The following is an 18,536-nucleotide window of genomic DNA, read 5'->3' as shown; positions in this document are numbered from 1 at the left end:
AGTTCGAATTCCACCTCTAGCTGGGGAACTTCCATATGCTGCAGGTAAAAAGGAAAAAAGAAAGATTATACATGGAGTGGAGGTCCTGATGTAGCAATTTCATCAGTATGCATTCTGCCTTTTAAGATACAGACGTATGTTAAACACATAGATGGAGAGAAAAGGGCAGAAGGTATATCCTGCTGTGGCTGAAGATCCAGATCTCTTGCTCCTCTTCAAGCGGGAGGCTCTGAAGTATTTTTCCACATGTCAGAATCAATGAGTCCCTTCAGGCGCCTCTCCCAGCAGCTGCTCTTAGGACAGCGAGTGTGCGGAGAGCATCGTGCTGGACTCGGAGGCATGTGGGACGTTGTTTCTGGGGCCGAGCTGTTTCTCCATCCCCTTGGTTCAGCTTTCCTGACTGTAGAAACCACAACCAGTGTATTCAAGAGAGTCACTGAATTCTTCTGTGAAGACCAGACCAGACTCATAGGAAACTCAATTACCTTGGATTTGCTTCCTTAAAAAAAATAAAAATGGTAATCAAATTTGATGTGGATGCAGATACTGACATATGCTATTAGCAGTAGGTCGTGCTGCCCAGATTCACTTTTTGCAAAAGATTGTTGGTTTTGCATTTATCAAAAGAAATGAATTTATTAAATTAAGTGTGAAAGACCAGATATATGATAGAGATTAATGTGTTGTACCAGCTCTCAGATGTCCCTCCTTTTTTTTTTTTTTTTTTTTTAAATAAACTGGAACACTGAAGTTAATATAGTGGGCAGATCTTCAATGAGTGTGTGTGTGTGTATTTGGTCTAACTTTTGAAACCTAGAATTATTTTATTTTTTCTTGAAGTATAGTTATTTTACAACATAGTATTGGTTTCTAGTATACAGCAAGGTGGTTCCGTTATATCATAGTTTTTTATATATACTATATACTTATGTAAATATAGAAATAGTTTTTATATATACTATATATTTATATAAATATATATTTATAGTTTTATATATATATATATATTCTTTTTCTTAATCTTTTTCATTGTGGTAAAACCTAGAATTCTCATGTTACCAAATAATATTTGGCCCTGGGTAGCCTGGCTAACATATTTAAAAGGTGCAGTTGTATCCGGTAGCAGTAGAAAATGACTTTCTTTTCAGAAGGAAAGTTTTGAACTGTATTATTTTCTTATCCGCTTGATTCAGTTTGGAACAGGCATGTTTAATGTTGCGGAGATTCTTAGGAACTTACTGGACAGGTTCGGTATTTTGTATGATTTGAATTGATCCCAGTCAGTCATCAGTGAGGGTTAAAATCATGTGATAGGATTTTATGCATCCTTTCCATGCCGTTTGATGAACAAGACCCTCTAGTCCCACCCCACCCCCCAGAAAAACCTGGAAAGAAAGTTGTGTTTTCATTCCCATCGTAGATTGGCGGGTGCTGCAGCCTCACCGTGTTCTGCGTGCGGGACAACAGACTGACTCGGATTCCTGCTGAGGTGTCACAGGCCACCGAGCTGCACGTCCTGGATGTGGCAGGGAACAGGTGAGCGGGGGACAGAGAGCAGACATTCACCCTCCCAGCAGGGGCTGTCTTGCCCTTGCCCCACCTCGGAGAACATACACTGATTAGTTGTACAGGCCCCCAGAAGTTCTTGATCTGGGAGCTGGAGTGGGAGCCCAATGGTATAAAGGAGGCCAGGGCACAGGGGTCCTTTAAAGTTACGGTGGGCAAACCTGGAGAAATGCTTCCCGGACAGCAGTACCCTAATGGAAGGGGCTTAGGAGACCTAGGTTGACCTTGGCTTTTCTCACTGGCTTCTGTGAGTCACCATGGGCCTCAGTTTCCTCATCTGGAAAGTGAGCTCCAGTGAATTTGAGCCAGCTTTCAACCAGGGCTCTTGCTGCCTTTTGCCCGTGATTCTGAAACCTGCCCCCACCTCCAACACGTCGTGAACAAAGTTGTTTTCAGGAAGACATTGCTGGCGAGAAGATCCACCGCTAATGTCAGACTTGCCAAGTGGTTCATGATCTAAAAACCCTGAAGAGTCCCCAGTCTGCGTCCCCAAGGGCATGGCAGTGCCATTTCTCAAGTTCTGGGTCAGAGGACAGCCGGGGCTGCTGGCCTGTCTCTGGATTGTGCCTCCTCTTCACCTTTGTGAAGTTGTCTCAGCCATTCTGAACTGATGTCTTCATGGCAGATGTCATTGCACTTCTCTTCCGCCCCAACCCCCAGGCTCTCCTTTCCACCTCTGACCCCTTCTCCGTCTCCCCACTTTTATTCCTCACCTCCCATGTTCCTTTTTTCTCCAGGAAGCCTTCGTCTCTCCAGCTCTGCCTTTCTGAACTGCCCCCATGACAATGGCCTGTTTTGCTGCATGCAACTCTCCTAGAGCTAACGTTACCTAAAGTTAGACGTTATGGTTTGTGTGTTGTATGATTTGTCCCTTTCACAGTGCCTGGCCCATAACAGGAGTGCCCATGCTAAAAATGTTGATTTTGCAGAACGGCTGGCAGGCCACTGCAAAGTGCCTGATATCACAGGCTTCATGGCCAAAAGGAATTTAAGAAATGCTTTTGCGTGCTATGAAGCTGGATGGGAGAAAAAGTGCTGGACCAAAGGAGGAGGCTCATTGATTTTAAGTGGTAGATGGCAGCGCTCTGAAGAGTGTCTGGGGGACTGTGTCCTAAGCGATTCCCTGCTCGCTTAGAGTGGGCACAAGCCAGCATTTTTCCTGACTGCTAATGGATCGTGGGCTACAGTGCTAAATAAACAACAGGGCTCAGGGAATCTGGTGATGAATTATGGCCTCAGGAAACACTCACCTTTTTAAAGCAAATGCATTCAGGACATCTTGGTAGATTCTCACTGGTTACTGGAAACTCCGGATTAATTTGAGTTGGATGGTGAATTTCTGCTTGGCCGAAGCCCCAGGAGACAAACGGCTTGAGAAGGTTCCTTCTGTCCTGACCTCTCCCTCTAGCTGGAGAAACTCAGTGACTCCAGGCCCTCCCTGGTTCTTGCCACTCTGGGGAACAGGGATTGCATCACTTACTTTTTTTTTTTTTTTTTTGGTCTTTTTAGGGCTGCACCCATGGCATGTGGAGTTCCCAGGCTGGGGTCCAATCAGAGCTGTCGCCTCCCGCCTATACCACAGCTCACGGCCACGCTGGATCCTTAACCCACTGAGCAAGGGCAGGGATCGAACCCTTGTCCTCATGGATGCTAGTCGGGTTCATTAACCGCTGAGCCACAATGGGAACTTCTGCATCACTTATTCTTGAGCAGAGAGATGGCTCAGACATCTAAAAACTGTCTTTCACACAAGTGAAGGCCCCATCTTCCACAAGCAGGGAAAGTTTGATTTTTTATTACGCTTGGGCCAGGGTAGAGAAAACTCAGTGAAAAAGTTGAGTTCCATAGCTGTCATCTGAGTCAGTTAAGTGTGTCATTTAGTCCATGTATATGTAGATGCGTGACCACACCTTAAGCTCGTTAAGATAATTACTACTTATTTAAATATCAATATAGAAACTAATAAAAAGAGGCTGGCTTGGCAGCTTGTTAGCTTGTAGCAAGGTCACACCATGGGGAACCATACCAAATACAACAGAAGTCTCTGCCTCTCTCCCTGAAGCATAGAGAAATTGCAACTGGCGCAGGCAGGGAGACTGCACGTTGGTTCCCAGACACTTTCTTCGACATGTTTGATAGGGAAAATTATAGCAAGGACAACGCTAAAAATGCCACTTGGAAACTAAGCACCGAGCCTTCTGGCACAGTGACAGAGGAGGTGTCTGGTATCAGCAACCACCTGTCGGCCTGGAATACAGATGTCTTTAATCCTTAGATGCTTTCCCATATGAATATCCGCCAGGTACACAAATCAGATGTTAGAGCATCTTCCTCACAGTATTGCTAGTACCAAATACTACAGACCATGGCTGTCCATGGGGAAATAGTGTGTACCTTTACATTTTATAGTTCCAAAAGTTAAAAAGATTAAAAGATAGCACCTCATACCTATGAGAATGATTTTTCTCAAAACGACAAGGGAGTTCCCACTGTGGCTCAGCAGAAGCAAACCTGACTAGTATCCACGAGGATGCAGGTTCGATACCTGGCCTTGCCCAGTGGGTTAGGGATCCAGTGTTGCTGTGAGCTGTGGTCTAGGTCGCAGACATGGCTCGGATCCTATGTTGTTATGGCTGTGGCATAGGCTGGCAGCTGTAGCTCTCTTTCGACCCCTAGCCTGGGACTCCTGTGTGCTGCAGGTGTGGCCCTAAAAAGTTGGGGGAAAAAAAAGACGAAAAATAACAAATGTTGGCAAAGATGTATCGAAAAGGGAACCCCCTTGGGTGCTGCTGGTGCGAATGTAAACTGGTACAGCATGGAGTTTCCTCAAGATATTAAAACAAAAAAATCTACCATAGGATCCAGCAACCCCACTTCTGGGTGTAGATCCAGAGGCAAAGAAAACAGGATATCCAGGAGATATCTGTGATCCCATGTTTGTTGCAGCTTTAGTCACAGTAGCCAAGATATGGAAACAGCCTAAGCATCTGTCAACAGATGAATGGATAAAGAGGATATGTGTGTGTGTGTGGGGGGGTGTGTGTGACATATATATGTATATGTGAAACGGGATATTATTCACCTGTGAGAAAGTCAGAAATCCTGCCCTTCACAATAGCATGAATGGACCTTAAGGGCATTTTGCTAAGTGAAATTAGTTGGACAGAGAAGGGCAAAGCCCAGGAAGGTCAGCAGTACAATTCAGTCCAAGTCCAAAAGCCTAAGAACGAGGAACTTCAGTGTCCGAGGGCAGGAGAGGAGGGGTGTGCTCGCTCAACAGGAGACACAGTTCAGACAGAGAAAGACAGATACTGTATGCTCTCGCTTACATGTGGAGTCTTAGCAAGCGGAGCTCAGAGAAGCAGAAAGAGTGGTCGCTGCCAGGAGCCAGAGGGTGGGGAAAATGAGATGCTGGTGAGAGGGTGCAGATTTCCAGTTATTGGATGAGTAAGTTCTGGGGATCTCATGTACAGCCTGGTGACTGTATTATGGCCTTGAAAGGTGCTAAGAGGGTAAACTGTTTCAACATGGACACACACACACACACACCCCCACAATGCTTACGTGAGGTGATGGAGAAACTACCTGAGCCTACTGAGGTAATCACTTCACAGTACAGTCGTCCCTCCATATCTGTGGGGGATTGGTTCCAGGACCCCCGAGGGCACCCAAGTGGGCAGACGCTCCAGTGTCACATAGAAGACTCTGTGGTAGAGTTGGCCTTCGGTATCCGCGTCCTCAGACGCAAAGAGCCGACTGTGTCTAGAAGGGCATCAAATCATCACATTGTCTGCCTCAAACTTACACAACGGCATATGTCAATTACATCTCAATCAAGCTGGAAAAAAATTATTAAAAGACAAAACACATCACAGCAGTAGAGCCATACCGCGGAATACCGAGCAGCTAAAGAATGAGCTCTTTATTTCTCTGCATTGGGACCCACGATGCCCATGAAGAAAACAAGTGTACGTGGTGCTCTCCTCCTTGTCTTTGTTTTTAAAAAATCTTACCTCTTGATGTCTTTGTTTTTAAAAAATCTCACTTCTTGAGAACACCAGAGTATTAACAGTAGTTCCTCTAGTGAAGAAGTAGAAACTTGAGATTGCAGGGAGCTTTCACTTTAGATATTTTGGCATTGTGTACATTTTTTTCAGTGACTTGGTCCCTTTATAAATATATATCTAGATATTATATATATATATATATCTTTAAACTTTTAGAATACTTATTGAAGTATAGTTGCATTCAGTGTTCTGCTATATAGCAAAGTGACTCAGATATATATATATATATATTCATTTTCATATTTTCCATTATGGTTTATCACAGGATAGTGAATATAGTTCCCTGTGCTGTACAGCAGGACCTTATTGTTTTTCTCTCCTATACGTAATAGTTTGCAGCTGCTAATCCCAAACTCCCAAGCCTTCCCTCCTCCTCCTCCACCCTTGGTAACCACAAGTCTGCTCCCTATTGTCTGTGAGTCTGTTTCTGTTTTGTAGATGTGTCGATTTGTGTTGTATTTTAGATTCCACATATAAGTGATATCATATGGCATTTGTCTTTCTCTTTCTGACTTCACTCAGTATGAGAATCTCTAGGTCCATCCATTGTATCTTTAAACATTTTTGGAAACTTCGCTTAAAACCTGAAAAGTCTAGCGGGAGGTCAGGACGCAGAGGAAACATTCAACTGTAAGAAGCCTTCAGCCCCAGGTTCAGTCAGCATTACATTCATCTGTAGGCCCAGCTGCAAGATAAATTTGCTAGAGCACTTGCTGTAGTCGGTAGAAGTGGGGACGGTCACCTCGGGCTGGGTCTGTCCCTGATGTGACTGGAAACGAGAACGCTCACAGTTTGGTTGTTCATCTGCTTTAGTCCTTGGACTGTTGATGTAAATAGTAACCACGGGCTTTTTATTTCGGGGGGAATGTGGCCCTAAATGGACCAGGGAGATGTGTCCAAATGGGGCTGTGGTTTCTTGTGGTGATTCTGTAGTGTACAGAAGGTACCAGAATAAACCAAAAATGTTTTATTAACTGTTGGAAAGCAGCGAGTGTGGGTGTATGGTTTTGTGTGTGTGTGTGTGTGTGTGTGTGTGTATTTATATACGTATGTATTTAAAATCTGTTTTCTGGCTTGTAGCTGGGATGTTTCACCAGAGAGAAACAGAGAAGCGTGTGTGTCTTTTCCCCCCAGGCCACAGTGAGTCAGCGAGAGGGTCGGCCCAGCCCACAGAGTCTCTGTTTGCAGACTGGGCAGGGAGCAGGGACGTGTTTTCTCTTTGACACCCCTGGGAACACCTTGGCCACAAGACACGTGTGAACAAGCTCGTGTATGGTGTGTGCTTGGGTGGCAGCAGCCGCGTCCAGACTGGCACACTGGCTCTGCAGGAAAACCGGGGTTCTAGACATCAACCACATCTGTCTCACATGGCTTGGTCGAATGTGGTTTTAAGACCTGTTGTTGTGGAGTCTAGTAATTTATTTTAGCTTTTATTATCTGATTTGTCATCCCTAGAAGCTGTCATTTGTTATCGATGCTCTCTGTAGCCTTTTATTTATACCTTTGCTTTAGCATTTAGCTGGGAAGCCAGTTATTAGTCTAAGAAGGCACAATGACCATGGTTTAGTATCTGTGTGTTGTGCCAGCTTTCGGAGCTTGATCTGTTTTTTTCCTTATGCTCTTGAAAGGTAGAGATGCTGACTACAGAATTCTTGCCCAAGACCTTGGAACTTTAAACATTCTGGAGGAAGCGAGCTTAACACCTTTTTAAGAAAGAAATAGGAACAGACTTTCAGAGTTATCCTCTTGTCCAATAAAATGCAAAAAGGTTTGAGGTACTCTAAGCTCTCTCAGTGTACTAGGATATTCTTTTTAAAAATCCAGGAGTTGCCGTCGTAGCTCAGTGGTTAACAAACCCGACTAATATCCATGAGGACGTGGGTACAATCCCTGGCCTCACTCAGTGGGTTAAGGATCCGGCGCTCCATGAGCTGTGGTGTAGGTCACAGGCGCAGCTCGGATCCCCCATTGCTGTGGCTGTGGCTGTGGCTGTGGTATAGACCAGCAGCTACAACTCCTATTCGACCCCTACCCTGGGAACCTCCATATGCCTCGGTGTGGCCTTAAAAAGACAAAAGATAAAAATCGCCTTCACAGTCTCTGGCAAATACTCACCTCCCGTCTTAAACTTCCTTGCATTCAAGTCTGTGTGTGACAGCCTTTGGGCAGAAGGAGAGATCATTTGTTTGAACATAAGAGATTTTATTTTCGGAGTTCCCGTCATGGCACAGTGGTTAAGGAATCCGACTAGGAACCATGAGGTTGCGGGTTTGGTCCCTGCCCTTGCTCAGCGGGTTAATGATCCAGCGTTGCCGTGAGCTGTGGTGTAGGTTGCAGATGTGGCTCAGATCCCGTGTTGCTGTGACTCTGGCTTAGGCCGGTGGCTACAGCTCCGATTCGACCCCTAGCCTGGGAACCTCCATATGACGCGGGAGCGGCCCAAGAAATAGCAAAAAAAAAAAAAAAAAAAAGAGAGAGAGATTTTATTTTCTATCTCCCTCAAAGAACCAAAACTCAGAATAAGGGGAGGTGGGTCTGTGAGTCGCTGTCCCCCCCGACCCCCGCCCAGGCATCCTCATTGTATATGCATGTCCCTGCACTGGGTGGATTCTGGGATTTAAAGACAAATGTCTCCCACCCAATTTGCCTGTCAGTGAAATATTGGCGTGCACAACATGTAGAGTCTTTTTAAGGATCTTTAACACAGGCAGGTCTCCCGGATACACCGACTTGAAGACCCAGCTCCCATCTGGATACGGTTCCGGTATTTACTCAACACTGCACCCACTGCGCACGTGTGGGATGGATCAGCCTTTGCTGGACTAACTGTTAGGGAAAGAAAATATTTGCTCATCTCCACAACTAGCACATGGGAAAGCTTTTGCGAAATGTATTGTTTTCGTAAAAAGTTTGTTAATGCATTTTTTATCAGTACTCTCTCCACATTTTTTGATCGTTTTTAGCTGCATGTGTTTAAGGACCTTAGCTAGTTCGTGCTTATGTTCTACTTGGATTAGTTTTGTAATATTGGAGAACAACTGCTCTTCATAGAGTGCTAGTTCATTTCCCACAAGCCTGTCAATTCAAAATGGTGCACACGTCAGATAAGACAGCATATGCATCCATCGGTGAAACAAACAGGCAGCTCTCCTACATGTGTTAGCTGGCAATAACTGCACCACTTCATAGAAGAAGGAACCCCGGAATACATGCTGTGATGTAACTTCTCATCAAACTAATGAGCCAGAGATTTCTCTTAATGAGCCTTGAATTGTAGGTAACAGAATGTGATTAGCTTATTATTACCTATCTCATGAAGTCATTTCTAAGGTAGATCCATCACTTAATCCACGGAGCCATCCTTCCAGTGAAAATACTTTATCAAGTATAACCTTTAGTTCATTAGCTTTAGATTCCTGATATCTGCAGAGCTTTGGGTGTTTTCAGAATGAATTAGTAGACTTGGGTACGGCATGAGGTTTTTACTCCAGCAGCTGGAGTTTCATCCTTGGCCCCGTTCAGTTTGGGGCTGGATAGTTCTTTGCTATGGGTCTGTCCTATGCATTCTAAGATATTTAGCTACATCCCTGGCCCTGGCCCACTAGATGTCAGTAGCACCCCCCAAATGTGTATAGACACTGCCAGATGTCCCTGAGGGGCAACCCCCCCACCACCACCCTGCCCCGTTGAGAGCCTCTGCTCAAAAGTAATCTTTGCCAAGTACCAAGTACATGTGATTTCCTGTGATGGTCTTTACTACATAGGTTTAACTGGTCAAATATTTGTACAAACATAAATATAAAACTCATCTTTAGGTATCACATTATAAATTTTAAAGTGCTTTAACATATACAATCTCCTTTGAAACTGAAGCAATCCGATGTGGAAATTAATTATCACGTAGGTGTCTGAAAAGTGGGAGCTTTTAGAAACTTAAAAGTTTAAAATGGAAAACCTAAAATAATCTCCCTGGAGAGAACAAGTGAAGCCCCATGAAAAAAATTTTCAATCTTTAACTGCAGGTTAAAGTCTGCAGCACCTCACGCATTGCCTTCTTCTTGTCCTGATTTGCCAGGTGTTACTGGGAACAAGTAACTCCGTGGCCTCACACCAGCCCTCTTGGTGAGGCCATTGCCATGACTCTGGCTTTTGGCTCCTTCCACAATTCCACTGGGTTTTTTCCCCTTCCTCTTTAAATGGAAATTTCCTAGCATCAGAGTAAATAGCGGCTGCTGTAACTTCCTCATCTTCTGCCCCTCGGCCTGGAGGCGATAACAAGGGACGTGAAAGCGGGAAAGGGAGCGCAGAGATGCAAGGAAGCGTCTGCTGCAAAGACTAAATCAAGTATCTTATTATCAACATAGCATCTGTTCACACATTGAACCCAATCCCAGGAAGCTGTTTTTAATTTTTTCCCCCTGTTTTGAGCAAGTATTGATTTACTTACAAATTTGGAGATCCTGATAGCTCTTTTTGTCGTAAACCAGGCTGCTGCACCTGCCTTTATCTCTGACCACCTTGAAGCTGAAGGCTCTGTGGTTATCGGACAACCAGTCCCAGCCCCTGCTCACATTCCAGACGGACACAGACCACGCCACCGGGGAGAAGATTCTCACGTGTGTCTTACTTCCTCAGCTGCCTTCTGAACCTGCTTGCCAAGGTGACTTTGAGCCCCAGGTTCACTGGGCCACAAGAGTTCGTAGCTGCTAATGCCCCTCCGTAAGACCTCTCACTCCCACACGTGACTGCATTTTGTCTCCGCTGCCTGCAGAGCCAGCCCCTCCGGTGTGAGGTCATCATGGGTCTTTTCTGGAAGGTTCTCCTGCGCCTTTGCAGATAACGTACTGCCGCTACCTATGTATCACATCTGAAATTCCTTAAACGGCCTCTGGGGTCTGAATTATAGCTGAGGCTGAAACTACAAATACACTCTCCTAAGAGACATCAGCCCCTTAAAATCCAAATGGGCGGTTTGGAGGATTAGTAGTGAACATCTCCAGCAAACTGCTTTCAAGCCTGGGAGTTGTTTTGAGTGATTGTACCTTTGTTTTGTAAATTATGTGCGGTTTAAGAAGGCACTTGCACTCGTATCACACGGCTGTCATAAATCCTTTGCTGAGAGCTGGTTTTGACAGGAAAAGCTAGAGGGCTCTGGATGAACGGAGCCACCCTGGCGGTCCCGGCCTTGTTAGAGGAGGATTTAAAACCCCAAGAGAAGAGTGTGGTAGATTGTGTTCCTTAGGAAAGTACTAGATCCAACCTGTGAGGCCACATCATCGTCAAGAGGACGTTATGGAAGTTCCCGTCGTGGCTCAGTGGTTAACGAATCCGACTAGGAACCATGAGGTTGCGGGTTCGATCCCTGGCCTTGCTCGGTGGGTTGGGGATCCGGCGTTGCCGTGAGCTGTGTTGGTTGCTGTGGCTGTGGTGTAGGCCGGCGGCTACAGCTCCGATTGGACCCCTAGCCTGGGAACCTCCATATGCCTCGGGAACGGCCCAAGAAATGGCAAAAAGACCAAAAAAAAAAAAAAAAAAAAGCACGTTATGGACGTGAGTGTGTAAGAAAGACTCATGAAGAAGAACTCTGTAAATTACAATGACATTCTGCAATGAAGTAGTAAGCACTGATTTGGCAGATATCTTAGGATCTCAGATAGGATCATACATCCTCGAAAAGAAAGGGAAGCCTTGCTGGTCACAGGAAGCTGGGTTCCCCACTAATGTGGTCTTTGTCTGACAGAGAACCTGCCTCGCTGTGGTGCCCTGGAGAGTTTGGTGAACGAGGTGTCCGATGAGGCCTGGAATGAGCGTGCAGTAAACAGAGTCAGCGCAATCCGATTTCTGGAAGACGAAAAGGACGAGGACGACAATGAAACGGTATGGCATTCAGGCTTCTTGGCTCCCACAGAAGTCCAGAATTTGAAAGCCTTCCAAGATTGAGAGTGGCACCTGATAAAGAGCTCTTGTATTTTCAAATGGTCTTTTATTTATTTTGCCTTTGGCATTTTTTTTTTTTTTAGAAGGGAAAACCAAGTATTTTTAGGTCCTAATTCAGCAGATGTATGTAAGGCAAATAGGACTTCTGTGGTTTTTGTTTATTCTGTTTTTGTTTTGCTTTTCAGGGCTGCACCTGTGGCATATGGAAGTTCCCAGGCTAGGGGTCAAATTAGAGTTGCAGCTGCCTGCCTGTGCCACAGCCATGGCAATACAGGATCCAGCTACATCTGAAAATCCACACCACAGCTCACAGCAATGCCAGATCCTTAGCCCACTGAGCGAGGCCAGGGATTGAACCCACATCCTCATGGACACTGGTCAGGTTTGTAACCCGCTGAACCACAATGGGAACTCCTGTTTGTTTGTTTGTCGAAGGTCACACCTGTGGTATAGGGAAGTTCCCCAGGCCAGGAGTTGAATCTTAGCTGCGGCAACACCAAATCCTTTAACCCACTGCATTGGGCCAGGGAATCAAACCCGTACCCATGCAGCAACCTGAGCTGCTGCAGTTGGATTTTTAACCCACTGCATCACAGTGGGAACTCCTAGCTTTTGTGTTTTTATTTGAATAGTTTGTAGGTGTTTCTTTCTTTTTTAAAATGTGTGATGATTTTTCCTCCTGCCCTCACTGCTTTCTTAAAATTGGTTGGGAATTTTTATTGTTCCGGGTGAACAAAATCTCTCCCTGCCCTCCACCTCCCTTTAGAGCTGTACCTGTGGACTCCTCCATGTTTTACCATGTGACTTAGCTTGCCTGCTGTCCTGCTGGCAACCAGGAGCCTTTGCCATCGGGCAGAGAGCTTGTGATCTTAGTGGGCGAGTTTTCATTCAGCAATCAGGAATAGGTTTGAAAGAGCCTCTCAGCCCTACTTTCATCCCCCCTTGGCACCGTGTCTCAGCCACCCGGCGTCTCCGGGAGCCAGGGACAACTCTTGGAGTCTCTACAAATTGACTTTGGCTTCTTCAACTCCTTGCACTAATTGAGATTTTCATAAGCAGAACTTAGAGGGAGTACTTGCCGCCCCCAAGACAAAGGGTGGTTTTCAAATTACTGCCTGGAGTCTTTGTTATTCCAGCTGTCCCATCAAATGGGACTTTATTCATTTACAGGCAGAAAGTGCAAAGTAGGAATCAGCCGTGACAAAATGACTCCAACGTGAATGACTCTTTACTGTTTACTGCATGACCCCCCTAAGCATGACTGTTTCACCAGTTCCTTGTTGCCTTCTTACTGCTCCTGCTTTGTTACCCTGCTGTAGGACTGACTGGCTCTTTAAAAGATGTAAACGCTGTTTTAGGAGCGAAAGAACATATAATATGTGAAGTAGTATAGTTTTTCAAATATCGCCCATATCCTATCACTTCACTTCCAGCCCTGCGGTCTTTTTAGAAGACTGTGAACTTTCCTCAGTAAGTCATATAAATAAAGTGCAGAAGCAAAATGAGAAAAGAAGACCAGAAAGTAAGAAATACTTCCCTTTTCCTTCACCTCCTGTACCTCATGGGTTGAACGAAGCCAGAAGCCCTTTAGAAAAGGGGAGAAAATTCTAGGAATTTTAATTTTGGAATGTCCTACCCCTTTCCCTTTTTCTCCCTCCACCCCCCTTCCCCCAGTTATATCCTGCAAGTCTCTTTTTTTTTTTTTTCCTTACTGTTCATGGAACTTTGTTTTTATATTCATCTCGTAGTTTACAAAGTATTCTTTGCTAGGGGTCCAATCAGAGCTGCAGCCATTGGCCTATGCCAGAGCCACAGCAACGCGGGATCCAAGCCACATCTGCAACCTTCACCACAGCTCACAGCAACACAGGATCCTTAACCCACTGAGCAAGGCCAGGGACCGAACCCGCAACCTCATGGTTCCTAGTCGGATCCGTTAACCACTGAGCCACGAGGGGAACTCCACAAAGTCTTTTATTGTAAGAGGAGCCCTCCCACCGGGACTAGATAAGTCATAGGTAACCTGTTCATCTTCCCTGCACCACTAGGGAGCAGTTGATGGACGCCTGCAGCCGCAGAGACACTTTCCGCCCGCCCTGCCCGTGACCTCTGGGAAGGGGAGGCCTCTGATGGGACGCTGGCCCCAGGAAGCTGCGCCTCTCAGCGTGTGATGGAGTAAAAACCCAGACACTCACCCCGCTCTTTGTTTTCAGAGAACCCTCCTGAGGCGGGCCACGCCGCACCCCGGGGAGCTCAAGCACATGAAGAAGACGGTGGAGAACCTACGCAACGACAGAAACGCTGCTAGAGGACTGGATTCCAACAAGAACGAGGTCAACCACGCCATGGACCGAGTGACCACGTCGGTGTAGACGACACCTCCACGTCTTACCTCGCACGTCATCCCTGCTGCGGAGACCGGCCGGCCCGCGCTCCCCCTCGGCGGAGCGCCCCCTGCAGGTCTGTCTCCACCGGACCCCGCCCCCGCCCGCAGGTGGGGGTGCTGCTCCCCCCACAGCCCCGGAAGAAGTGCCTTACTCTAATCCGACAGCCAGTCCTGCGCCGGTGGTCTCCAGCCTGATGTCTTTGTGTTCTCTTTCCTAAGTTCCGGTTGTTTGTCCTGAATAGAATACACTACTGAAAACATCTGACCATTGTTTTCTGTCTTATGTTGGGGTCAGGGAGAGCAGGAAGGGGAATTTTCATCCGCCTCCCTCCCAGAAAGTGCTGGGACATTGTGAACCCGAATTCTCTTGGACCTACTGATGAGAGAGAGGTTTATGCATGAGAAAAAAAAAAAAAACTGATAATTTTTTAAACCCTTTTTTGGCAGCTCAGATGGTGTACATTTAAAAATTTTGTATAGGTCTTTCGTAACAAGAAACAATGTATTTCTTTTTGTTATTTTATCTTGGAAACGGTACACGTTTTAGTATTTGTGCGGGAAAAACCAACACCTGACAGTCCTAAAGTATTTGTTTTTATTTGTACCATCCACTTGTGCCTTACCGTATCCTGTGTCACGTCGAACCAGTTGTCACAGTGGCATCTTTGAGCAGTGAGATGGGACACTGAATGTGGTATTTTTAATGCAGTGTTTGAATCAGTGATCTCCCAGGTGGATTTGTTTTTAACCAAAAAGAAGAGTTACCATCCCTTTGTAAATTAGATCAGTTGATTTTTTTTTTTTTAAGATGAACCAAAGGATTAGACTGCTACCATCTCGTTTCTTACACTCTGACTTTTCATGAATGAGTCTCTCATGATGAGTGCTGTGTCTGATTGTATGTACTCGGAAGGTCTGTGCCATTTGTAAAATAAAACCGAGCAGAAAAGCACAAAAAGAGAAAATGGGCTCAGAAATGCAGTGGGTAAATAAATTATGTACGGCGAAAGTATGATTTTTACTGAAGACAGCTTTACAAGTTTTATATGGAGATACAAAACCACAATAAAGCAGAATAACCTACAACCCTGCTAGAAATGTCTCTCTCTTTATAAGTGCAATTTAATTTGTAAATAAGAGTTGGGATCCAAGTGTAATGAAATGTCGTGTCCCGTTTTAAACGTCTCCTAATTTAAGGGGCGTGGGGGTATGTTTGGGTGTGTTTCTGTTGATTTCTTTTGTTTTGTTTTGTATGTTGTGATAAAAGAGGAATGAAAAAATGAAAAGCGCCTGTTCCTGTGTGGCGTTTAGGAAAATCACGTTGTCCGTGTTGGTGTGTTATTCTTTCCGTGAAATAAAGTCAGCCTGGACATGAGCCGTACAGCTTTTGAACGTTACTTATCACCTCGTGTGTTCAGTAGAAAGCAGGCAGACAAGTTCTTCAGCAACACACTCGCTTTCCTGAAATACCTAAACCACGGGTCAGTTTTGTGTTAACCTCCTATTGGACCGGATTTCGGGTTCTTCCTTCTGCTCAGGGCCTCTCTCACAATCACCATCGAGCCTGGCTCCTCTCCTTGGGTCGGGCCTGTCTGGCCAGTGGGGACTCCTTAGAAACGTGCTTCCCACCAACCAACCCCATAGCTCACCTTCTTCACTTACTGAGCATTTACTTACTGACTTCATTTGCTGACCGAGTCCACTTTGCTTTTTTGGTCATTTGCATGTGTGTTGATGTTTCAGGGACTGTTGGGTTGAAAGCAGATGGCAGGTAAGGGGCTTTCGGCTGCGCAGTCTGTCCTCTCTTCCTTCCTTGCTGGGCACGTCTTTCCTTTTCTCCATTTTAAGGCTGTGGCCTTTGTAAAGGTGACACCACAGACTCACGGGCTGATAGAGAAGCAGACTGGCTTTTCTTAAGGAGCATTTTCTTGACCCCGAGGAGCAGACAGAACTTCCCCACTGGTTTGTCTGTCTTCATATAAAGCTCACCCGTTACTACTCAGTTCTCCATGGCTTTGGTGGAATAGAGGAATTTTTCCAGGAAATTCTACGGACCTAATTCTTTGCTTCTTTTGGTCTCTCCTCTGCTTCACATTCACCTGGGGTTCAGGGTTTTTGGCTTTTTTGTCTTCGGTCTTGGGGTTAGTTTGCCTTCCTTTCCTCGAGCAGGAAAAGTCACTTTCCTCTTAGTCATTTATTCTGGATGACACTGCAATGCTCTTACCCTCCGGATGCTGGGACAGGCATAGGCCTCATGATGGAAGCAGCACCAGTCAGACCCCACTCAAAAACATGCCAGCCTCTTTCCAGGAAGAGGAAACAAATAATTAGGTGCATAGAAGTTCCTAGAAAAGTGCAAACACACGCTGTTCTGTCCACCTCTCTTCCACCGAAGCCATGATGAACTGGGTAGTAAAGGGTAGGCTTTATATGAAAACAAACAGACAAAAACCACCAGTGAAATTCTTTCTGTTCTTCGAGGTCAAGATTTCTCGTGAAAGAAAACCAATCTGCTTCTCTGTCCATGCATGAGTTAGTGGCATCATCTTTATAAAGCAAAACAGAGGATGTCAAAACCTTAAAATAGAGAAAAGGAAAGGGGTGTCCTCAGAGGAGGGAGCAAGGTTTCTTGTCATTGTCAAGAAAATCTGATTAAGTGGAAAAAAAAAAAAAAAAAAGGGAGTTCCCATGGTGGCGCAGTGGAAACAAATCTGACTAGGAACCATGAGGTTATGGGTTCTATCCCTGGCCTGGCTCAGTGAGTTAAGGATCTGGCATGGCTGTGGCTGTGGTGTAGGCCGGTGGCTACAGCTCTGATTGGACCCCTAGCCTGGGAACCTCCATGTGCCGAGGTTGTGGCTCTAAAAGGACAAAAAAAGAAAAAAAAATTTAATTAAGTGAAAGCAAGTCTTTCCCTTGTGAGACCAATGCAGAATCTTCCCGACCTTTTCCCAGGAGACCCTGTTGTAGGCTCCGTCAGCCCCCTTTCTGGCCCTTCCTTTACCAAAGGGAGGAGTATTCTGTAAGGCCTGTCTTGGGGGAGTGACAGGTAGAAGCAGGAAAGAGTAATATGACCCCTTCACCCACTTTTTTTTGTAGCCCCCTGTTCCTCTTTTTGAGCAAGGAAATTACACCTAATTCGCAGATGAAATACTCAGCTTTTAAAGAGGGGATGAAATCATGAAATCACTGATGATGAAAAGAGGGGCAGCTAAGAAAACTAGAACTGCTTGTTTGCCTGGATGTGCTGGGTTTTCTGTTTGTTTTCGCTTTTCTAGGGCCGCACCTGCAGCACATGGAGGTCCGCAGGCTAGGGGTCCAATCAGAGCTACAGCTGCCGGCCTATGTCACAGCCACAGCAACGCAGGATCCGAGCCGAGCCGTGTCCGTGACCTACACCACAGCTCACGGCAATGCCGGATCCTTAACCCACTGAGTGAGGCCAGGAATCAAACTCACAACCTCATGGTTCTTAGATCCGTTTCCACTGTGCCATGACGGGAACTCCTTGTTTGTCCGTTTTGTTTTTGTTTTTGTTTCTGCAAAGTTTCGAGGAATAGTCCTGACCAATCCCATCTTTCTACCTAAAAACTTCCCAGGGAGAGATCACGAGGGAAAGAAATTCAGGTAGAATGGTTCGCACCCGCCATCCTCCCCTCTCTTGTGAAATCGACCACACCTGCCCGCGAGGGCTGCTTAATGGATGGGGTGGAGGCTGGGGAAGATTCCATCTTGCCAGAAAGGTACTCTGAGCAGCCAGTTCTAACCTTGTAAAATGACCGACGCCCCTAGATGGGCATGCGGGACATGCTGGCTGCACAAACACCGTCTAATCAGGAACAACCCTGGAGCTGCTGGTCAATGGGAGGCGAGCAGGGATGCTGCGGCTCCATGAGTGTTGAAATCTCCCTTCAGCATTGAGTGTTGACTTCAGCCAACTTTCCAAAGAGACGCTAAAAAAAAAAATCCAAACTTTAAAATATGGATAATCAAAAACATGCAAAAGTAGAATTGTGTAGTGGACTCCCATATACCCATCACCCATTGCCAACTATTATCAACACAAGACTAATGCTAAGCCATTTTACAAGATACTGAGTAGAATTCCCTGTGCTCTACAGCAGGTCCTTGTTGTTTCATATCTTTTTTTTCTATAGTAGTGTCTTTAATCCCAAGCTCCTAATTTATTCCTTTTCCTTCCCCCTTTGGTAACTGTAAGTTTGTTTTCTATGTCTGTGAGTCTATTTCTGTTTTGTAAATAAGTTCATTCGTATCATTTTTAAGATTCTGCATTACTATATGATACCCGTCTTTGACTTACTTCACTCAGTATGATACACTTCAGGACCATCCATGTTGCTGCAAGTGGTATTATCGCATTCTTTTTTATGGCTGAGTAGTATTCCATTGTGTTTATGTACCATATCTTCTTGATTTCTTCATCTGTCCATTGACTTGCTGCTGTTATTACAATAGTGTTGTCAGCAGCTCTGCATGTCCTACCATGGGAACCAACCATATGTAACCGCCAGGGTGATGGTCTCCAGGAATGAGGACATATATTATTTCTCTGGTGGAGA

General features: G+C 45.5%; 1 protein-coding gene across 1 annotated transcript in view; it reads left to right on the top strand.

Annotated features, from left to right (window-relative positions):
• LRRC1 (leucine rich repeat containing 1) overlaps nucleotides 1-15,331 on the top strand; it is a 128,263-nt gene extending 112,932 nt beyond the window's left edge. Inside the window, exons 11-14 of the mRNA XM_047794641.1 lie at nucleotides 1,421-1,536; nucleotides 10,121-10,293; nucleotides 11,374-11,510; nucleotides 13,784-15,331. Coding sequence (XP_047650597.1) covers nucleotides 1,421-1,536; nucleotides 10,121-10,293; nucleotides 11,374-11,510; nucleotides 13,784-13,942 — 585 coding nt within the window. The 3' untranslated portion in view covers nucleotides 13,943-15,331. The remainder of the gene's footprint in view (nucleotides 1-1,420; nucleotides 1,537-10,120; nucleotides 10,294-11,373; nucleotides 11,511-13,783) is intronic.
• Nucleotides 15,332-18,536: the final 3,205 nt, after the last annotated feature.

This window comes from Phacochoerus africanus, chromosome 9 (assembly GCF_016906955.1).
Source record: "Phacochoerus africanus isolate WHEZ1 chromosome 9, ROS_Pafr_v1, whole genome shotgun sequence".
Lineage (NCBI taxonomy): Eukaryota > Metazoa > Chordata > Mammalia > Artiodactyla > Suidae > Phacochoerus > Phacochoerus africanus.
Note: the sequence above shows the minus strand (reverse complement) of the source record. Positions and strands in the feature narration are given on the sequence as shown.